This window comes from Epinephelus fuscoguttatus, linkage group LG7 (genome assembly GCF_011397635.1).
Source record: "Epinephelus fuscoguttatus linkage group LG7, E.fuscoguttatus.final_Chr_v1".
Taxonomy (NCBI): Eukaryota; Metazoa; Chordata; class Actinopteri; order Perciformes; family Serranidae; genus Epinephelus; species Epinephelus fuscoguttatus.
Genome location: NC_064758.1, coordinates 22658513 through 22680022, shown reverse-complemented (window position 1 = coordinate 22680022; position 21510 = coordinate 22658513). Strand labels below are relative to the sequence as shown.

The 21510-nt window shown below is 43.0% G+C and overlaps 1 protein-coding gene across 1 annotated transcript in view; it reads right to left on the bottom strand.

Annotated features, from left to right (window-relative positions):
* The window catches only part of dip2ba (disco-interacting protein 2 homolog Ba), a 55443-nt gene that overhangs the window by 14210 nt on the left and 19723 nt on the right, over positions 1-21510 (bottom strand). The window contains exons 2-22 of the mRNA XM_049580438.1: positions 14974-15045; positions 13441-13596; positions 12684-12809; positions 12235-12471; positions 12032-12160; positions 11088-11207; positions 9310-9507; positions 8910-9001; positions 8720-8830; positions 7819-7942; positions 7389-7498; positions 6767-6869; positions 6371-6435; positions 6171-6264; positions 5870-5989; positions 5640-5754; positions 5124-5263; positions 4896-5032; positions 898-978; positions 667-794; positions 228-342 (exon numbers count right to left, since the gene is read on the bottom strand). Of these exons, the coding sequence (XP_049436395.1) occupies positions 228-342; positions 667-794; positions 898-978; positions 4896-5032; positions 5124-5263; positions 5640-5754; positions 5870-5989; positions 6171-6264; positions 6371-6435; positions 6767-6869; positions 7389-7498; positions 7819-7942; positions 8720-8830; positions 8910-9001; positions 9310-9507; positions 11088-11207; positions 12032-12160; positions 12235-12471; positions 12684-12809; positions 13441-13596; positions 14974-15045 (2573 nt within the window). The remainder of the gene's footprint in view (positions 1-227; positions 343-666; positions 795-897; positions 979-4895; positions 5033-5123; positions 5264-5639; positions 5755-5869; positions 5990-6170; positions 6265-6370; positions 6436-6766; positions 6870-7388; positions 7499-7818; positions 7943-8719; positions 8831-8909; positions 9002-9309; positions 9508-11087; positions 11208-12031; positions 12161-12234; positions 12472-12683; positions 12810-13440; positions 13597-14973; positions 15046-21510) is intronic.

Below are 21510 nucleotides of genomic sequence, written 5' to 3'. Positions count from 1 at the left end.
AAGGCTGTTAAGTGTTGTTTCTCATTGTGTATGTTTTAAGGTTTAAGGTGTGAGAAACTCTGTACAAAAGTCTTTTTATCTTCAAACCTTTTTGAAAGGCACATAATTAGAGGCACAAAAGGGAGAATCTGTCACATAACGAGAGTTAGAACACATACAAACCATCATAATAAGGAATAAAATGTATTGAAAATTTAAACCAAGCAATGCTTCATATTCGATTTTACCTGCAGCACTCGACTCATCCACTGGAAGCTGTCCTCCTCACTGGCGTCAGGCCTCTGCTCTGCCACAATCACTATCCTCTCATCATAAAACACCGTCACTGAGAACACAGCGATCCTGCATGAATGACAACAGAGAAATGAGCACTCACCCAGGGAGAGGCTGCAAGATGTTAAGTTAAATTTACATTTAAATTGCTGAATGCCCAAAATACAAAATACTCAAAAAAAAAAAGATTATCAATTTAAGGGGATATACAGAAACTATTTTTCTTACCTATTTACCAATAAAATATCACAAACATATAATTTCATATGCATCCACACACCCAGTTATGGGGTGAAATTGTTCACACACACACACACACACACACACACACACACACACACACACACACACACATAAAGCACACTGGCTCACAGGGAGCAGTCAGTGTCTCACCTCCCCCTGTAAACTGTTTTGACAGGCTCCACTGCCAGCGCGGTGGCCACCAGGTCGTCAGCGTTGTGGCGCCGCCCGCTCACCATCAGCAGCCCTTCAATCTTCCCCACAACAAACACCAGACTGCCCTGTGGAGCAAAGAGTTTAACTCAACAAGGATGCATCTCACCTCCTGTCTTCAGTCAAAATTTCAGAAAGATAACTCTTTATTTTAATCTCTGTGTGCCTTACTGGTCCTACAAATCCAAGCAGACCAGTCCGAGTGAAGGGAATTTCTCCTATGGGTGCTCCAGCTTGGTTGACAGGGATCACCTACAGATAAGCAGAGAAATCAAAGATTGGTCTCAAATGCTTACAATAAACATTGTGCTAACAGTTTAGTTCAGAGGTGGTTTACCTAAAAATACTTGAATGAAAAAAAGTGCTGGACAGAAACATGGATATGTGAATAAATACAATGCAACAGTTTCATTGTGACTGTGTCTCCATCTAGTGGACCATTTAAACTTGTGCTTCCTTCCCATTCATCCATTTTCTAAACCAGATGATCCTGTGCAGGGTGGAGGGAGACTGGAGCCGAATCCGCACACACTCAACAAGAGGCAGGGGACACCCTCAGCAGGTGGTCAGAAAGTTCATTCTCAAGAGTTAATATGACTTTTTAAAGGTGCCATATTATGCTCACTCTCAGGTTCATACATGTATTTTAGATTTCCTACTAGATCATGATTACATGCTTTAACGTCTGTGACGGTCCCCTGACCTGTTTTTTTATTCTGTTCTGTTTCTCTAATGCAGCAGGTGTGTGGGGGGTTGGGGGGTTGTCCCTGTTGTGAAAACCTGGGCTCAGTGCTCTCGGGCTATGAAACACTATCAGTCTGACTGAGACGCTTTCTCCCCTCAATGCATTGTTTGTCACCTTCACACTTCCAACACACTACACGCAGCACTTGTGCAGACCCACACACTACTGATTCTACTGATGAACACATGTCATTGCTCCTTTAGTTTGATTTTGTGTTTCCTGTGTTTGAAATGATTCTTTTTATCTAAATAAATTATTCATCATTTTGCCTTCAGACTGCATCTCCCTCTGTTTTTGTCGTGGCCTTAGAGCCAGGTCATGACAAAATTGGGGGCTCGTCCATCCTTTGAGGCCTGTTTTTGCACAAGGTGGTATGAAGCTGCAATTTGTTCCGCAGATTGGCTTGTGTGTAGCGCATTTTGACACTGGTCCAAATTTGTGAATGAAGTGGTCGTCATAGCTAACGTCACTTGGTTTTGAAAGGGTTTCCCTGAGGATTCCCGAGAGTGCAGTCCGGCGTGTATAATTCCTTTGTGTCCTGTAGCAGGAAATAGGCACTTTTGTCGGGGGAGTCGCAGTGATTTGTAATTGTTTTTTGCATGATTATTTGGGTTGCATGGGCTGGGGAAGTTTTTTGGGGGGGTTTCTGTGTGAAGAGGTGAATCATTGTAAGGTAAGTGTTGTCTGGCTGGTGTGCTTAAAGTTACTTTGACACAAACGGGTATTCCCCTGTCAGGTTCAGTGGGGTTACCCCTTCGGGTTTCGTCTTGTTTGTTGTTTTACTTGTTTAGAATATATCTGTATTCACTCTCTGTCTGAAACGCTCTGTTAGTGCCCGTCTCTTAAAGCTTTGCCTCCCGAAAAAACCAAGTCTGCACCGACTGGTCAGTGTTTACGGGTCTTCCACATCTGTGCTCTCAACGTCTCTTTGTTGTCATTGCAGCCAGAGTAGTGTAAAGGCACTATCTATTTTTAAAGACCCTTAAACTAGAATTACATTGATGGGCAACAGCTTGGTCCATGTTTACTTCCTTTCAGCTGATGTCATTCACACACACTGCAAAAGATTCTAACAGGAAATACAAAGGGACCAATTTGGAACAGTTATGTTGTAAAGTTTGAATGGTCTATATGGTATAATTTCAATATGGCAACTTCACGAATGTCCTTGCGGCTTGTTCAAAGGCACAGTTTCTGAATACAGGCTGTGTGCATTTCTCTATGGGCTGAGTGTTTTGATATTTTCACTGTATTTATAAAGCACTTAAAGCTGCTTTATAATATAAAAAGAAAAATGAAATATAAATATATATATATATATATATATATATATATATATATACAGTACAGGCCAAAAGTTTGGACACACCTTCTCATTCAATGCGTTTTCTTTATTTTCATGACTATTTACATTGTAGATTCTCACTGAAGGCATCAAAACTATGAATGAACACATGTGGAGTTATGTACTTAACAAAAAAAGGTGAAATAACTGAAAACAAGTTTTATATTCTAGTTTCTTCAAAATAGCCACCCTTTGCTCTGATTACTGCTTTGCACACTCTTGGCATTCTCTCCATGAGCTTCAAGAGGTAGTCACCTGAAATGGTTTTCCAACAGTCTTGAAGGAGTTCCCAGAGGTGTTTAGCACTTGTTGGCCCCTTTGCCTTCACTCTGCGGTCCAGCTCACCCCAAACCATCTCGATTGGGTTCAGGTCCAGTGACTGTGGAGGCCAGGTCATCTGCCGCAGCACTCCATCACTCTCCTTCTTGGTCAAATAGCCCTTACACAGCCTGGAGGTGTGTTTGGGGTCATTGTCCTGTTGAAAAATAAATGATCGTCCAACTAAATGCAAACCGGATGGGATGGCATGTCGCTGCAGGATGCTGTGGTAGCCATGCTGGTTCAGTGTGCCTTCAATTTTGAATAAATCCCCAACAGTGTCACCAGCAAAACACCCCCACACCATCACACCTCCTCCTCCATGCTTCACAGTGGGAACCAGGCATGTGGAATCCATCCGTTCACCTTTTCTGCGTCTCACAAAGACACGGGTTGGAACCAAAGATCTCAAATTTGGACTCATCAGACCAAAGCACAGATTTCCACTGGTCTAATGTCCATTCCTTGTGTTTCTTGGCCCAAACAAATCTCTTCTGCTTGTTGCCTCTCCTTAGCAGTGGTTTCCTAGCAGCTATTTGACCATGAAGGCCTGATTCGCAGTCTCCTCTTAACAGTTGTTCTAGAGATGGGTCTGCTGCTAGAACTCTGTGTGGCATTCATCTGGTCTCTGATCTGAGCTGCTGTTAACTTGCGATTTCTGAGGCTGGTGACTCGGATGAACTTATCCTCAGAAGCAGAGGTGACTCTTGGTCTTCCTTTCCTGGAGTCGGTCCTCATGTGTGCCAGTTTCGTTGTAGCGCTTGATGGTTTTTGCGACTCCACTTGGGGACACATTTAAAGTTTTTGCAATTTTCCGGACTGACTGACCTTCATTTCTTAAAGTAATGATGGCCACTCGTTTTTCTTTAGTTAGCTGATTGGTTCTTGCCATAATATGAATTTTAACAGTTGTCCAATAGGGCTGTCGGCTGTGTATTAACCTGACTTCTGCACAACACAACTGATGGTCCCAACCCCATTGATAAAGCAAGAAATTCCACTAATTAACCCTGATAAGGCACACCTGTGAAGTGGAAACCATTTCAGGTGACTACCTCTTGAAGCTCATGGAGAGAATGCCAAGAGTGTGCAAAGCAGTAATCAGAGCAAAGGGTGGCTATTTTGAAGAAACTAGAATATAAAACATGTTTTCAGTTATTTCACCTTTTTTTGTTAAGTACATAACTCCACATGTGTTCATTCATAGTTTTGATGCCTTCAGTGAGAATCTACAATGTAAATAGTCATGAAAATAAAGAAAACGCATTGAATGAGAAGGTGTGTCCAAACTTTTGGCCTGTACTGTATATACACATATAAAAATGAAAATCTGACTCTTTACAATATGGGACCTTTAAGTATTGATTTATTGTCTCATGCAAAATGTTTATTCAACATGGGGCGTCGGTGGCTTAGTGGTAGAACAGGTGCCCCATGTACAAGGCTGTTGCCGCAGCGGCCCGGGTTCGACTCCAGCCTGTGGCCCTTTGCTGCATGTCACTCCCTCTCTCCCTCCCCCCTTCACACTTGTCTGTCCTATCAATTAAAGGCTAAAAATGTACAAAAAATATCTTAAAACAAAAAAAACAAAACAAAACAAAAAAAAAGCTTATTCAACAGCCACAGTATGTCAGATGATTATAATCTCTGCTCCACTATATTGGAAGAAATTCTATGTAGAAATTCAACATCAAAAATAGATGTGGAATGAGTTGTGTGATATATGCAGGTTTTGAACATGGGTTTCAAACTTTGACTGACCTCAAATGTGTTCTTAGTGACACCAGGCAGGCCATAGTACATGGTGCCTCCAGCCCGAGAGTTGATCACAATCTCTCCTATTTCATCTGTCTTGCACAGCTGAGGAGGCCCGTCCGGTTTTACAATGCACATCAGAGCTGAGACACACAAACAGGTCACAACAATAAGTGAGATCAGATAAAGTCAGAATGTGCAGTAAACGGTGCAGTGTTAACTGTAGTGGCCAACCTCCAGGCATGATGTGGCCCACATCCTGAACTGTGAGAGCAGAGTTCTTGTCCTCTGTGTTCACCCTGATCACCCCGTGGCTCAGCCCGCCCATCGACAGGATGGCTCTGGCTGGTAGTGGAGCTCCTCGTGCACCAGGCCTGCAGGGAAGGCACAAAGAGAAGTGATGACGGATCAGACAGTAAGGCTGCAGAGAGGATTGGTGAGGTCTGCTGATGCACAAAACAAGCCTAAGTTTCAAAGTGCAGTGGTTTCAGTGTTTTTAACTTGAACACGGGTCAGACAACTTTGGTGTGACCCTGATCGTTGGTGTGAAAGAGGCATTATTTGTCCTCTCACCTACAATCATTTCATCCTAGACAACTCCCATATCCATCCCTAATGTTAAGACATTCTAAATTTAAGTGACTTAATGGTGAGAATTATGTGCAAAGCTTCTCTTGTTGTTGCACTATATTTGACCCCCTTGTATCAGAGTGTCTCTTCCCACAGCATGTGAGTGTGCAGATGTGGTACCTGCGTATGGCCACAGTCAGGGCCTCGGGAGAGGTGGCACACGGACAGATCACCTCCGGCTTCAGACCATGAGACTGGAACACATTCAGGAAGGCATCACACGACGACACCGACCCTGATAACAAACAATGAGATAAAAGCATTACCAAAACAGGGTCATACATAGAAGCTCATATCATTGTAGTTCTTTCTTACAATGAGACCATGTTTCTGCAGGAGAGGTGACTCACATGGGTTTGCTCCATCAGCCACAATGAGCATACGTATGGAGGACAGGTTGGTGTCCTTCTGGTCTTTGTGGGCCATCATGGCCCAGTGGAGGTCACGGCACTTCACCAAGGCCACACGTGCTATCAGAGGGTGAAGGGAATATGTTATTTATGGTGCACCTACATATTGCAATTTCAATATGCTGCATGTCTAATTTCGTTTTTGTTTTTTTTCAAGCATATATATCAAACTACGTGGACAAAAGAATAATAAAACTATATAAACATGGAAGATAAGAGTAAGATTGGACATCGTCTGAACCTTTGTGAATGTGGACCCTCTGCACCCACGACATGGGACATGCTTTCATGACAGCGTACGGCACTGTGATGGTGTGGATTCTGTTCATTACACTCTGGGAAAAAAATACAGCATTGTCAATGTCACATTGTGCCACATACCAATGTTAAAAAGGTCAACTGCTCTGGATATACAGCAGAAATTGCTGCATTCAATCTCACCGTTAAGACACCATGCCACAAGCCCATATCCTTCTTGCAGTCCAACACATTGACCAGTGTCTCTCCTATGACAGAAGACACAAAGACACATAAGCGAGGATCAGTGCCATCATCACCAGCTAACTGTGTAAAAGATGCATAATCTGGGTAATATTCAAAATGTAATTTTGTGGTCCATTAGAGTGTATATCCTCTCTCATCATGATTCTCAGCTAATCCTCTCTGAGGTGCCTCTCTGCTGAAGAGCTCAAGAGCTGAGCACTGCTGAACTTTTAAAAATCACTTTTAATGCTTAGTTTTCTAAAGTATCTCTCCTCCTTACACACACACACAAAGAGTGTAAGAGAGGCAGAGAAGCAGGAGAGGCACAAGTTATATAAGGAACTGAGCTCTGACCTTCACAGTAGTTGCAGGCCTGCGTCAGGGCCTGACAGTGGGTCAGCATGGAGATCTTGGACACAGCAACTCCCATCACCGTCCCCTCCTTACTGGCTTTGTACTTTGGTGGAACACATTCATTCACACACACACACACACACACAAACACAAATATCGACAAAGTTAAATGAAAGCACAAGCTATCTAAACACCCAAGTTGAACACACATTCAGTTGCCTCAAGTCACAGGTGATGCTATATAAAAAGAAATGACTCTCAAACCAAAAGTAAATGACAATGATAGGGCTGCCCCATGAAAATCAAAGATTCAAATGATCAGTCAAATAAGGGTCAAGAGTTAGATCTTAAACGTCTTTTTTAAATAAGCATACAAAAGGCAAAAATCAAAAAGAACATATAGAGATAAAAAAATAATGAGAAACTGAAGAAAAAATGCACTGTAAAACGCACAGAATATTAAACTTTAAAGTTATTACATGTTTTTTCTAAGTCGTTTACAAGAAAGCGTGTCATCTACTTTTAGTTTCTTGTACAGGACAGATGCAGAAAAATCAATCAAATTTTGTTGGATAACCAAAATAGAAATGCTAAAAGTGTAAATGTCAGTTCTGAAGAGTACCTCTATGTAGGCGGTGTCTGTGTTGGCGGTGGGGATGTGAGGCTGCCAGTCTTTGGATGGTTTGGTCAGATACTTGGTGTCTGTCACTACCCATTTCATCCTCGGCCATCCTGGTGAACACAACCACAAGGAAACACACATTTTAGCTGACGTAAAGCAAAAAGAAATCGTGTTTAGATACACTCATTTGGAGCTGCGTTAAACTGACAATGTTCACCTTGCAACCTCCTGGTTTCAAGGCTAAAGGTGAACAGCCGATACTTTACAAGCAGAGTGAACACAGATCCACCCGTTTACACACTGTGTCCTAAATTGGCCTGTGAACACCCCACTGTGTAAATAATGAGTCCATCTAATGGCTCCCAAACTAAGACAGAAATGACTGCTGCTGAGCAAGCAGTATTGAATTGGGGCATTTAGGCTAACTGACCTTTGAACTGGATGATCTCTCCATTTGGTGTCTTGGGCAGCCCTTTGAGACATACCTCACTGGTCAGTGCCAGACTAACACCACAGCTGCCCAATAGGAAGCCAATCTGCTGGCTGCCTGCATCCTATGGAGAGAGACAAGGGTCAAGAAACTTGTGACACACACAGAGAGGCCACAATACTGTGACAATTAAAAACCACACATGCGCTCCAGCTGTCAATATATTGGTCATCTGATAAATCCATATTCTTTATAGAGTATATGAGCAATAAGGCATTATATTTACCATATACACAGTGATGATTAAAGGACATATATGGCATTTTAGGTAATACATAAAATAGTTGCTGAGTTACAACTGACTTAAGTTAAAGAGACAGTTCACCACAAAATCAAAAATACATTATTACATATTTTTCCTCTTACCTGTAGTGCTGTTTTTCAGTCTAGACTGTTTTTGTGTGAGTTGCCACCCGTTGGAGATATCAGCGCCAAAAAATAAATTTGAAAAACTAAACAGCAATGTCTCTTTCCAGAAATCCTGACCCCAGGTGTAGTTTAGTAGAAAGAAAATAGTTCCTACATGAAACTGCTCACAACAAGGTCTCTGAATTATCTTGAGTAACCGGGTCATGATTTCTGGAAAGAGACATTGCTGTTGAGTTTTTTCAGTATATTTTTTGGCACTTTGAGCACCACAAGCTGAGTGCCGTCTAGTTCCATTATATTAGAGAGAAGACCATTATCTCCAACACTCGGCAACTCACACCAAAACAATCTAGTAGTGAACTTTCCCTTTAAGTGACACAACATTTAAGATAATTAAGATGCAGATTGTCAAAAAATCTGATTACATATTTCCACCACAGAGGAATTCATTTGGCAACAGTGACATCATTACCTGTCGTGACAGTGGTACCTCAATGGGCACAGGGATGACCTCAGCCAGCAGGCAGCCATAGAAAGCCACCCAGAACATACCAGGGTCGCTGTTTGGATACACCAGTGCCACCTAAGAAACAAAAAAGTTATTTTTCATGTTCAGTCACACTTATCATACAGATCCGGAGTTGCGACGGACAGACTCTTACCCGATCTCCAGGTTGTAGGACAGGGTCTGTCTTGGTGCCCAGTTTATTCAGCAGTGTGTAAGCCAGTTTCAGACTGCGACTCCATAGTTTTCCTGTGGAGAAGAAAAGCGAATGATGATTTTAAAATGTCGTGCTTGTTGTTTATTTACCATGTTGTATAACTGATCCCGGATAGATCAACTCCACAACCCACTGTAGCTCGTGTAGGAAATGTACTGTACATGTAGGTGTTGTTCTGCTCAGGCGGGCCAACACATATTTATTCAGTTGAAGAGGCTCATACGCAAGAGATAAACCTCGCATTTACATTTCATGGGCACAGTAACATGAACAGTAACTTTGGGATATACAAATATGGGATATACTGTTAATTATTTCTATGAGTCGAGGTACTGCTCACCATATGTGAGTGTGTAAAGGGGTTTGCCGGTGATGTCCAGAGCAGTGAGGGCAGGGCTCTTGGCCTGGGTGGCCCCCCAGCGGGCCAGAGCAGCCTGTAGGGCAGGAGGCCAGTTACTGACCACGCCGAGGGGCTCCCCCTTCACTGGGATGATCTGACGTCCCTCTGGCTTTGGGGTGTTGGGGTCTGGCTGGGGCACTGGACAAATACAGAGGCACATATGAGAAGGGAGGCAGGGGACGATTAGGAGAAGCCAACAGAATACAACATTGATTAGTTTAGTCTGAAATACTGGTTCTGATAATGACTTTATTTCCGACTTTCATTCCCTGTTGAGCATCCATTAATTATACATAAATACTTAATACCAATTGCAATAGCTGTATAAGTAATCAGCATTTTTGTTACTTTGTTACTACAAAATAAAATTAGAAGGTTTGGCGAATCAAATCAAATTACATTATGGGTATGTCACACAAGGGCAAGTGCAAACAAGTGCTCTCAAAGCCACAGTTAAGTTTGGATTTTCAGTAAAGCCCAGGCTGCATGTCAGATTAGATTCTACCTGCTACTGACTACATTCCACTCGACAATGAGACTTACTTCATGATGGAAGCAAAAAACGACATCCCACAGCAGAGAGGGCGAATAATGATTCAAGGAGATAAAGATGTGTGACAAGTAACTGTGCGGTAACTACTCAAATGCAGTGTGTCAGTCCTGGAGGCCAAAGGTTTTATTTAAATAAAACATATTAAATTTGTTAAAAAGAAGTAAATTTCATAATGTTAAGGAGTCTGACCGCTTTGTTTTTTATTATCATCATTTACCTGTACCTTTATTTTTAATACTTCATTACATGTAATATGTACAGTAGTATTATTAAGTACAGTAAATATCAGATACTGTTACTCTACTTCTACCAAAGTCATTTTCTGGTAAGATCTGTGCTTTTACTCAAGTGTGGTTTTCAAGGACCGTACTTAATTTACAACTGAGTTTTCTATCATTATCAGCAGAACTAATTTCAATAGGGGCCAATGGCTGTGCAGCCTCTACCAGTCATGCCGGGCGGTACATCACTGACCGGAGCTGAAGAGGGGACGATTGTGTTAAGTCATCAGAGGGTACAGCTCCAGAGACAGCAGGTCTCTTCTGCTGTGTGAGTGTGTCTCATTGTGATGTTCTTCATTTTAACATGTATTTACATGAACCTTCTGACTAGACCGCAACAGTCATACATATAAACAAATAAGTACGTGACTAAATGAATGTCACCACTTCCTGTTTCAAATTATAAGCCCTCAAGGGTTTCACACATGTTCAAGCCATATACTAGGTTTTGACTTTGTCTCATGTTTATTTGTTTAAAGAATCATGGGGGAAGTATTTTAAGTAATTTGAAAACACACACAAAAAAAGAGATTTTTATGGTAAGTTTGATGTTCAATTCTAAATTTTTATATTTCTTTAGGGTTTTTTTCATTTGAGTTTGATAATCAGTGATCCAGATATAATTATTTGTTAAGGTATCAATTTCTTCAGTCATCCAGTTTTAAGTCAAAGATTGTTCATTTCTGACAGCGGCAAGGAAAATAACAATTGCGCAGAATTGGATATCATCAGATTAATCAGCTTCCCTGGATTTTTCCTGCTTCAAACTGCCCTTATCGCATCGACCTCAAGAAGCGACCCATCCAACAAACTGTGAGATATTTTTTCAACAGACTATGTGGGATTATAAAAGAAGTGAGTAATATGCACACTTTGTGTCTCACCTTCTACAATTTCCTCAGAGTCATCGAGGAAGAATTCGCTGAGTGGGGGTCTCTTCGGCCGTTTAAGTGTGTTCAACAGCTGCTGGATCTTAGTGGACACCCTGCTACTGACAGGCACGCCTGGACAAACACCGAGACAACAGCCCACCGTCACAAACATACGAAAACAAACAGCCCAGATGCCACAAGCACACACCCACACATGCATTTCTATTCTAACACAAATACTGATCTACTTAATCACGCACTCTCGCACAAGCAGAACCCTACGCACTAGCACGCAGTCAGGATCAGAATCAGCAGCAGGAGGGACTCAAAAGGGAAATTGGCAGGAGACACAGATTGGACGATCTTTAGGAAAATCAACTGTAGGAGATTCTCTATGTCTAAACCTACAACACGAGACAAACATGAAGACAGAGAGACAAACACCAGGCTGGAAAGCAAGCTGATTTGGGGCTCTTCAGCATCCCTCCCCTTCCCCGATTTCGACTTATATTACCTTTTCTTTTTCCTTTTTTTTAATGAAAGGCAAGACAGGGACGGGATTAACGGACCCAAAAGAAAGAACACAAAATATCTGTGATTAGCAGCATTCACCACACAGTGAGATGGGGATAATGTTGAAGATGATTCTGGGTGAACATAGACAGATTGTTTGTGGAACTGAACGTGCTCCAGTCAGCTTCGTCACTGCAATGCTGTCATCCATACGGCTGATGCAAAACAGAAAATGTCACTCAACTGCCATGATTAACACATGCAAATGGTTCGACCGCAAATCTGGAGAAGGTCGATAACCAGGGGACAGAAACCAAATTCAAGACATTTCAGGAATAGAAAACCGGGATTCTTTTCCCTACATTAGTGCAAATGTAAACCCATATATACACATTTAAAACACCAACAGACATTTACAGACATCTTAGCCTGTCTGAGTTTACCGTCGGCAGTATCCAGCATGCTGGAGCGGCTCTGTCCACGGCTCATGCCTCTGACCGCCGGAGGCAGGTCCACCCTTGACCCTCTCTCCTGGGGAGTGGAGGACGTCACATCTGGGGGGACGCTGTTTTCTGGAGGACAAGAGAAAGTGTCATAAATGGGAACAACAGCCAGCCGTCACTGTTATGCATCTGTTCATATTTACCTATGCGTGTGTGGGCCAGTACATCTGCCAACAGAGAAGCTGCAGGTTGTAGCTGGGGCTGTGGCTGGGTTTTGGGCTCTCCATGGGAGAGGGTGGAGGAAGCAGACGAGGACGTGGAGGAGCTTTGGACGGAACGGTTGATCCAGTAATCAGGGCTCTGCAGGCTCTGGGCTAACACTGCACTGAGAGCTGCCTTTCTGCGCAGTGAGCCCTCATCCTCTGATGCAGAAGATGTGTCTGATGGGAAGAGAAAACCCCAAATATTGAGAACATATTTATAGTTTTGAACACACTTATAGTTTTGCTTGTCCCCCTTAAAAGGGGCGTCAAAAGGTAGAGTCAGCTGCAGAGCTGTTCGTTCAGTGGGACTAAAGGTTTCTGATTGAAAAGCAGGTCCCATTATCATTACAGTCACCAGCTACCCACTGAGTGGGAGGAATCTAGTTTACCTGGGGGTGTGCAGGTATCTATGGGAGACTGGACAAAGGCTGAGCGTCTCTTGGTTGGCATGGGCAGTGCCATCTTCTCCTCTTTGTGTTTGGCCAGTGCTGCCTGAACAGCCTCTGTGTGGATGTCTACACAAATGATACAAATGTACAGACAAAGACAAACGAGTGAGACGGACAGAAAGATAGAGGAAGTGACAGGCTGATGATTTGTTATTGCTGGATAAAATGGCAATGATTAACTGATAAATCAATTAGTTGTCAACTATTAAATTGATTTGCGACTAATTTGATGATCAATTAATCAGTTTGAGTAATTTTGTAAGAGAAAAAAAAATTCTCTGATTCCAGCTTCTTAAATGTAAACTGCAGACTGGATATCTTTGGGTTGTGGACAAAACATGACTTTGAGTAACACTGATCACCATTATCCACCACTTTCTGACATTTTATAGACAAACAATAAAAAATAAATCAAGAAAATTATCCACAGAATAGTCAACAATAAAAATAATCCTGAGTTGCAGCCCTACCGCTGGGTGGTATTTATTAACTCCACCAAGGACGTTATGTTTTCGTTTGGGTTGTTTGTTTGTCAGTTAAATTACAGAAAAACTAAAGGCACAGTTTTCATGAAACAGGGGATTTGGCTTTGGCAGACGTCTGTGCTCTCCAGGTGCCCTTCTAGTTTAATATGTTTTATTCATTTACCTGTTTAAGTGTGTGTGTTTTCTATGTGTCCTGTATATAAGCTGTGTACCTGATCTGTAGCGCTCGTCCCTGGCCCCTCCACTGCGGTGTGCGCGGTGGTGTCTGGAGGCTGAAGATGTGGAGGGGCCTGGAGCCTCAGGACTCGGGCTGGGGTCGGCACTGTGACCCGGGGAAAGCTGTACATCTGGCAAAGACAGATCCACATCTACAGAACAGAAGCACATAATATGTCCACAGTCAATAAAACCACACATAGGCCAACATTATTAATAAACAACAACAAACATGAGCTTTTAGGAAGTTGCACACTCTGGCTTTACATAATGCCATTACAGCTACATGAAGGCATAAATATTACATTAAACTCCGAGAAGCTCTCTAAATTTAGCCTCACTACAGAGGCTCCGAGCATGAAGTGAAATAAGGACATGCACTTGACTGATGCAACTTATACTGTTAACGCGGTACATGAAACTAGGCTAGAGTCAAGCAAATATATTTTTAGTCAACTCCTCTCAGAGGGCCTGGGCAACAGAGTCCCTGTGTAGATGATGGCTGAGAGGAATAAGAGGCCCGATGGGACGGGTGCAGGAGCAGGAGGTGACCTTTGGAGTTTCAAAGCTTCCCAATACCTGCTTTGACATTCAGGGCAAGCTGCCCAGAAGCCACTGACGACCATCAGAACTTAATTCAAGTGCTAAATATGGAAATTATCCATATTAGAATTAGATTCCTGCAGTCCTTTTCAACTCCCTGTGTGCGTTATCACTTCAGATGTATAATGTTGTAGCTCCAGCCAAAGCTGGCCAAGGTTACACTCGCAGGAAAGGAAGTTACGTATTCCACTTTTCAAAATAAGCTCACAGTGACACATACAGAAGGATTTTTTCATGCTAATGCTAATATGGTGCAATTCTTCCTGAGGAAACACCACACCCTCATGTGAGTCAGCTGACAGAGAAAAACTGAACAGATCAGCTTACCACTGAGGACAGAGGTGACTGGCTCATAAGGGTACAGCGAAACTCTGGTACTTCCCTACTTCTGTTACCAGTCGTAAACCGATACTGGTTGCAAACTGCGTTCACGGGTTCACAATGGACAGAACAAACTCTGAGGCTTACTGTGGTTTTGTTATTCTGGGGATTTTATACTGCTGTGTGGTTTTAAGAGAGGTTAGATGTTTCTGTGTGCTTTGTTGTCATGTGTCTAATTCCCATTTTGGCCACTAGAGTGCCACAGACAGCCAGAAATTCTCTTTGACAACTTGGACAAAGAGAATCACAGACACACTGGATATTCAGTGAAGCTACTTTTTTATTAAGCTGAAAAAAAAAAAAAAAATCAAAACCACAGAGATTTTTCTTTGTAATTCTCCACACAGATGGGGAAGAACTATCAGCTGAGATGCAACAATCATACTGAAGTCATGACTTGATGATATTCTAATGGAATTGCTTTGGTTTTATGACCAGCACCAAAAATGCTGACAGGGGAGATGAAAAATTACGTAGAAAAGAGAGAGAGAGGACTTAGATGTGAGTTAAGGAAAAGCAAAGAGCAGAAGAAGAGTTGATCTTACTTGGCAAACGGGGGATGTAGGAGGCCAGCAGCTTGGCTCTCTTCTTCTCATAGCCCTTCTGCGTGATGTCACCTAGGAGAGAGGACAGCGACACCACACCGTTATGTTAGTCATAATTACCACACAAACACCAGGCAACTGCGCACACAGACCAACACATAAACCAGATGAAGTACACGTAACACTCCTCTGACACACACACACAGCCTCTGCTTTGGCTAATACATTTGCAGGGGTTGAGTCATAATAATAATCCTCTTTAAACCAAATCTACTGAACTCCACATGTTGACGGCTCAGTCCATTTACAACTAGGCAAGGAGATAACACCATTGTTTGGCCTTACATTAGCCCCGGTGAATAAACATGATGAGTGCACAAAAACCTCCTCTGGGCTACGAAACCCAAATATGATTACGGCAACTAGCAGATAACCGTGCGTGGTGGAGAACAATGGCCAAACTGAAGGCTATCTGGAGCAGTTGGGATAGTGACAAGAGCGAAAAAGGAAGCCATGTGAGCTGGTTTCACATGGGACTCAACGATTTATCTCCTCCACCTCCCCCCTCTTTTTCCCACTGTAAACCCAGCCCCACCCCTTCCTCATTCGGCCTTGGACTGGCAGGACTCCCACAGCTACCAAAGTTTGTTGGAGAGGGACAGAGGCAAGACAAAGTCCACTTAACAGGGACCCCAAAACACACAGTCTACTTGTGCAGCAAACATGTATGCAAGACACGCCCTATCCAGTTCACGAACATGTTTACACACTGTCCTTGTACACACTAACAACCCCACAACTCTCAGTTATTCCCCTTCCCCTGTGTCCAGTGATAACACCGTATGCTATGTCAAGTGCAATGTGCCAAAGGACTGCTTAGCCTCAATCCCAGCACCTCCTCCACACTCTGACCGGTGACAAGGAAAAACCCTCATCCAAGCAGCTGAAGAAAATCAAAGATAACGGGGAGGAGAGGGTTGTGTGGGGTGAGGTGATAAACACATGGTCAAAGTCACCAGCAGAAGTGAGAGCAAACATAGCTTGGTGCATGTATGAGACAACAATGGAAAGAAAATGAGGGGAAAGAGGAGGAGCCAAAGTTCAACAGCAGATTGAAGGGTGGTGGGCTGGATAAGCCGGCACTGGGTGGGGAGTCCCATGTGTGACTCTGATTCTGTGTGTCTTTAAGCTTTCTCACACTCTGGTCACTGTCCACTGGTGTGTGGTGTTTGCCTAGAAAAATAACTAAATCAAAGAGGGAGCTCCCCTCAGGACTGAGGATTTGGATTGCCAGTATTTGAGTTTTGTAGACTTTTTTTTATTTCTGATCCTTCCCATGCAGGAAACTCTGGAGATTTCACAACACCGTGAAATCATGGGAAACAAGGGAGGAGGGAGGGCACAGAGGGAGTGTACATCATTTGCAAAGAAAAAAACCCAGCAGAAACAAAGTCAAAGACAGTTTTAGAGAGTGTGTGTGATTGAGTGCTGAGTGCTTTCTCATTCTCTGCGTAAGAGAGCTCAAATGGGGTGGCCAGCAGTCAGCTCCGACTTCATGCCTGGGTACACACACTGGCCTCAAATGTACTTGGGACAAAAAAAAAAAAAGCAAATGTGCATTACAGTCTCTTTTTCTTTGTTTCCTCAACTCTTTGGCGTGCTACAGGCTTGTTAATTTGGACGAAAATACTCAGAGACGGACGTGAAAGTGCAGCAATCAGCAGCAAATTGATTGTAGTGGACTGGAACATCATTGTTGTCAGAGACCGGCTTCTGTCAAAGCCTCGTCCTGGTGTCCAAGTGGTGCCCGGAGGGAGGAAGGGAGGGATGGAAAGACGGAGGGAGGGTCATTAACACAGACAGAGGAGAGTCTGTATTAGTGTGAGGGCATAACAACAGGCGTGGACTGGCACGGCCACACTGGCTCTGTGGCTGGCAGCGGGCAGAGAGACACCGAGGGCTCTGGGTTGAGAGAGTGACTGTGACAGCTGCTTCAAAACAGAGGAAAAGCTGTATGTTTTGAGTGCAAGAATGTGGTGTTTTGAGTGTGAGCATGAGCAAAACAGTACAATGACTGTGTGTGCGTGTGTAATCTGAGGTCAGGGGACAGGATATGAGCGTTACCCCACCCTGTGTGCGCGCTGCCAAAATCGTCTGCCTGTGTCTGTCTAGAGAAAGAGGAATGTGCTGATTGGAGAGCACCATGCTAACAGAGAGGGCCAACTGGCCAGGAGAGCTAGCCCATTGGCCAAAAATTCCCCTGAGGTGCAGGAAGTGAATGTATTTGTGTGTGTAAATGTGTGTGTACACAGCTGGTGCAGGTTAAGGGGTGCTACAGTACACAGAGGAATGAATGCTGACTGAGCCCTGAGCTGAGTTGCATTACAGGCCTTCTCAGTGAGATGTGTGTCAGTGTGTCAAACCAGAAGGATCATGTGTGTTTTGTTGTCCTGGCATATGCTGGACCTGCTCATCACAGTAGCAGCAGAGGCAGGTTAAGCAAAGTGTGTGTATAAAAGTGTCTCTTAGATGCATTGATTCAGTGGCAAAGGTCATCTCATTTCTGTAAGCAATCATCATAATCCTTCCTCCTGCCATCCAGGCGCTTTAAAGTTTGTCTTTATAGAGCTAGTTGTGTAAACAGACCAACCAATGTGGCTCTTTCAGAGCTCGTTCAAGTCAAGATGACAGTGACCCTCTGACTTCTTCTTTGAACGGCTGCTGTTGACCTCTGACCTCGGGACCAGTCAAATGGAGGGCTGATCCTCTCACAGCTGACAGTGCAGGGTCACAGAGGGGATAAACACACACATAAACAGCACTCGCAGTTGCACCAATAATTACAGAGAGCCACATTCTGACAGGAAGGGATTTTACAGTAAAGTCATGCATCCAGGCATTAGTGACCACTTCAGTTTTAATCTGCACTGGCATTCTCCAGCACATTAGAGCCTTTTGTGTTTGTGCAGCTCATCTGTGTGCTCACCATGATGGTTGAAGCCTTATCATAGAACTGGGCTGTCTATGGAGCAGAGAGACGCAAATACTTTTGAAACTGGTGCAACATGACCAGAGAAAATAGAGGAAAAAGGCAGTTACATTCACTTTTCGCTCAAGGGGTAGAGAACCTTCAACTCCCAGAATGCACTGCGCCATACCCAGCCAATAAATGCTCCTGCTGGTGGGTGACATAATGTGAGTTTGGCTGGTTTGACAAAGAAAACAACATGGTGGTTGGCTGTTTACAGTTTAACAGTACGTTAAAATATGTTTCTTAAAACTTCCTGTTCACACATTCTTGTATTACAGCTAAACAGTGCACTAAAATATGTTTTTGAAGACATTTTAGGCGAGACATAGCCAATATAGTAACAGAATCTTGGTTTGAAGTTGAGTTTATTAACATTTATGCTCACGGATAACTGAAATAGGAATGTCAGTTTCTATTCTTTTTTTTGCATTTGATCAGCCAACACCCATTACCAGTAACGAACCAATTAATTTTTAAAACAGACTGTTAAAAAAAGACATGAAACACAAGAGGCCTTTCCTTTTAGTCAGGTGCTCCATTGAATCAGTGAGCTTTAGAGCTGTATTTCAAATTGCTATCCATTAAGAGCTGGATAGTCAACCATCCGCGTTAACATGTGGAAACATGTCCACTGCACACCCTCTGGTCTCCACTGGTATCTTGGCCACTCTGTACTGTGCACCACCTGCACTGGGTGGGAGCTAATGTTAGCTTGTTAGCACTTTCCTTTATTTAGCAATTACAGCTGGTAACACCATCACAGTGGTGGAACAAGTTGCAGCAGAAACATTGCGCCCACCCTCCGGTCTCCTTCTCAGGTCGACCCCGTTGAGTAAACAGCTTTATTTTGAGCAATATAACCCCTTTAGCATTGTCAATTATGTTAGCACCACTAGCCGTGCTGACACTGCTAACGATGATAACCGAGCTAACACGAATAACATAGTCAACAACATGAAAGGGGTTTCATGGCTCTAAATTGAGTCGCTCACTCATCAGGCCGAGCTGTGGGCAGACTGTAGGGTGGGCACAATGTTGTCACAGCAACACTGTTAGGTCTAGATGCCATTCCTGGCAGATAATAGCAGAATAAGTGGGGCTGCTAGCTAGCTCCTACCAGATCTGGGTGATGCGCAGTGCAGTTAACTTTAAAGTAGCAAAACACGCCCATAGGCTGACATACTTAAGTTAACCAGTCAATAATATTCACAGTGGTTAACCAATTAACAGTTCACTGTTGACATTCCTACACTGAATAGATGCAGAATTTTCATTTTAAAAAAGTAGAACTATACTAAACAGAAGATAACCCATTACAAGCTGCGCAAATGGTATGAAATGGTATACACTTCCAGTCTCCTAAGTGGGCATGTATCTGAATCACACCGCTTTTAGAAGTGTTGTACACATCATGTGGCTGGAAGAAATCTTATTCAAAACAATACAAGGCCATATACAGTAAAAATGTGATGTTTGTTCCTTATTTTGCCACTCGTTTTTATCTATCTGAGTGTAAGATCACGCCAGTTGTTGCCAGATCTTGTTAAAGTGTGTTGCTAAAAGAAAGAAAAAAAAATCTAAACTTTCCAAGAAGTCAGCTGGTGCTTTAAGTTCACTCTGTTTATTTGTTGTCCAGATTGGTGTATCTATAATATCAGTTCTCCACAATGTTCAGATTGACGCTTACGTTGAAGGAATCCAAGAAAAACATGAGCCGTCTAGTTGCCATGGTACTTAAAGGGCACTGAACATTAATGTCCTGATAGTCGTTTCCATGGGTTTTTCCAGCCCACAAGCAGCTGATATGTTGAATCATCTGACTGTCTGAGGCTGACACACTTAAAATGCTGCTTCTTAGGTCACTATTAACAATGGACTGCATATTTGGCTCTCTCAAACCAACCTAAAGAGGAACACTAATACCACATCAATGGTGAATAAATGATGCGTAATGAACAGTCAGAGAGAACTGGGAAGGAAGGCTAAGGTTATGGTTCTGTGTACACGCTGTGTGGGGGGAATACATAATGAAACTCAAATGGACTGGGACAAATCCTCACCAAAAGCACCTAAAACCTTGTGCAAGACTCCAGGTCATTCAGCAATGGGTGAAATTAATATTGGAAATAGAGGGAGGACTTGAAAGGATTTTTTCAGTTTGTGTTAATAATCTGAACAAGCAGTTTAATTCCAGCTGCCATTATCAGCAAACACCAGTTTGGGGAAAGTCTCAGACGTCTACATAAAACTCCAGCAACAAAGTCAGTGTGCTCCCTGGCTGTAATTTCAATCAGAGTAACACCTGCTGCCAAATTTTATAGTACAGCGTTCCTTTTCTCCCTAACTGATATTGCTTGGCTCATGAAAAACTGTTCTTAATTTTGGAAAATGCTCCTCTGTGCCTGAGAGGCTTAGTGAAGCACTTTTTTAATGCCAAAGTTTTCCATCTGTTTTGTGGTCAGAGCACATTTTCTTAAATGAAAAAAGCCACTGGCAATTTGAAAAAGCACAAGTTAAAGTGCCTTTTTGTTTTTAAAGTTTAGAGGAAGTACCCTGTGCTATAGATGAATATGACAGAATATGAACATGTCTCTGCCAGCAACCCAGGGACCAGACGATTAAAACACTCCCAAACAGTGTATCAAAGCGATAAAAATGAGGAGCCAGCACAGTTTCCAGGGCTCTCAATAACAGTCAGAGGTTACTGCTGGGCTAATGCTTCCTCTCTTAGACAGAATGATGAGCTAATAGTTGACGTTAGCAGACAGGAGAGTGTCTGGGCTGTAGTTAACACCCGCCCATCCACCAACCTGCCCAGCACACACAGGAACAATCAGATTAAAGTGAAGCACAGTGCACAAGTACAACATTTGTGACGTGTGTATGTGTGGTGGGGGGTGGTGAATAGCTTTAGGCATCAGGTGATTAGCCTGCCGGCACCCCAACGACACACAGTTCATGTATGAACAAGTGTACAGCGCCTTTCCAGTCTTCCAACCACACAGTGCTTCTACGCTACTCGTCACTTTTTACCCATTAACCAGGGCTGCACAATGAATTCCACATATTATCGAAATCATAATGTGCAATTTTTTAAATTGTAGGAGCTGCAATTGTTTGATAAAGGCAACATGTGTCACAATTTAACATCACAATGAAGCACTGTGGTTCAACAGAGATGACACAGCCTACAAATCACATTCCAGATGTAAGGGAACGTGCTTGTTTGGTTCAGACTGCAGCAAAAATCACATGGCTGAGGCTACCATACAGGGTGCCACCTGCTCCTAAGTTAAATGTTGTTGTTGTGGGGTTCAGTATCTTACCCAAGGATACTTTGACAACTGGAGGAGCTGGGGATCATACAGCCAGTTTTCTGATTGGTGGACGACCTGCTCTGCCTCCTGAGACACAGACATGGAGTTGTTTTTGGCTATGACAAGCAGTTTTAAAGCTTGCTCTGTTGCTTGGTTGGTAAAGAAAAAGTTCCCCACTCTTTGGCGCCC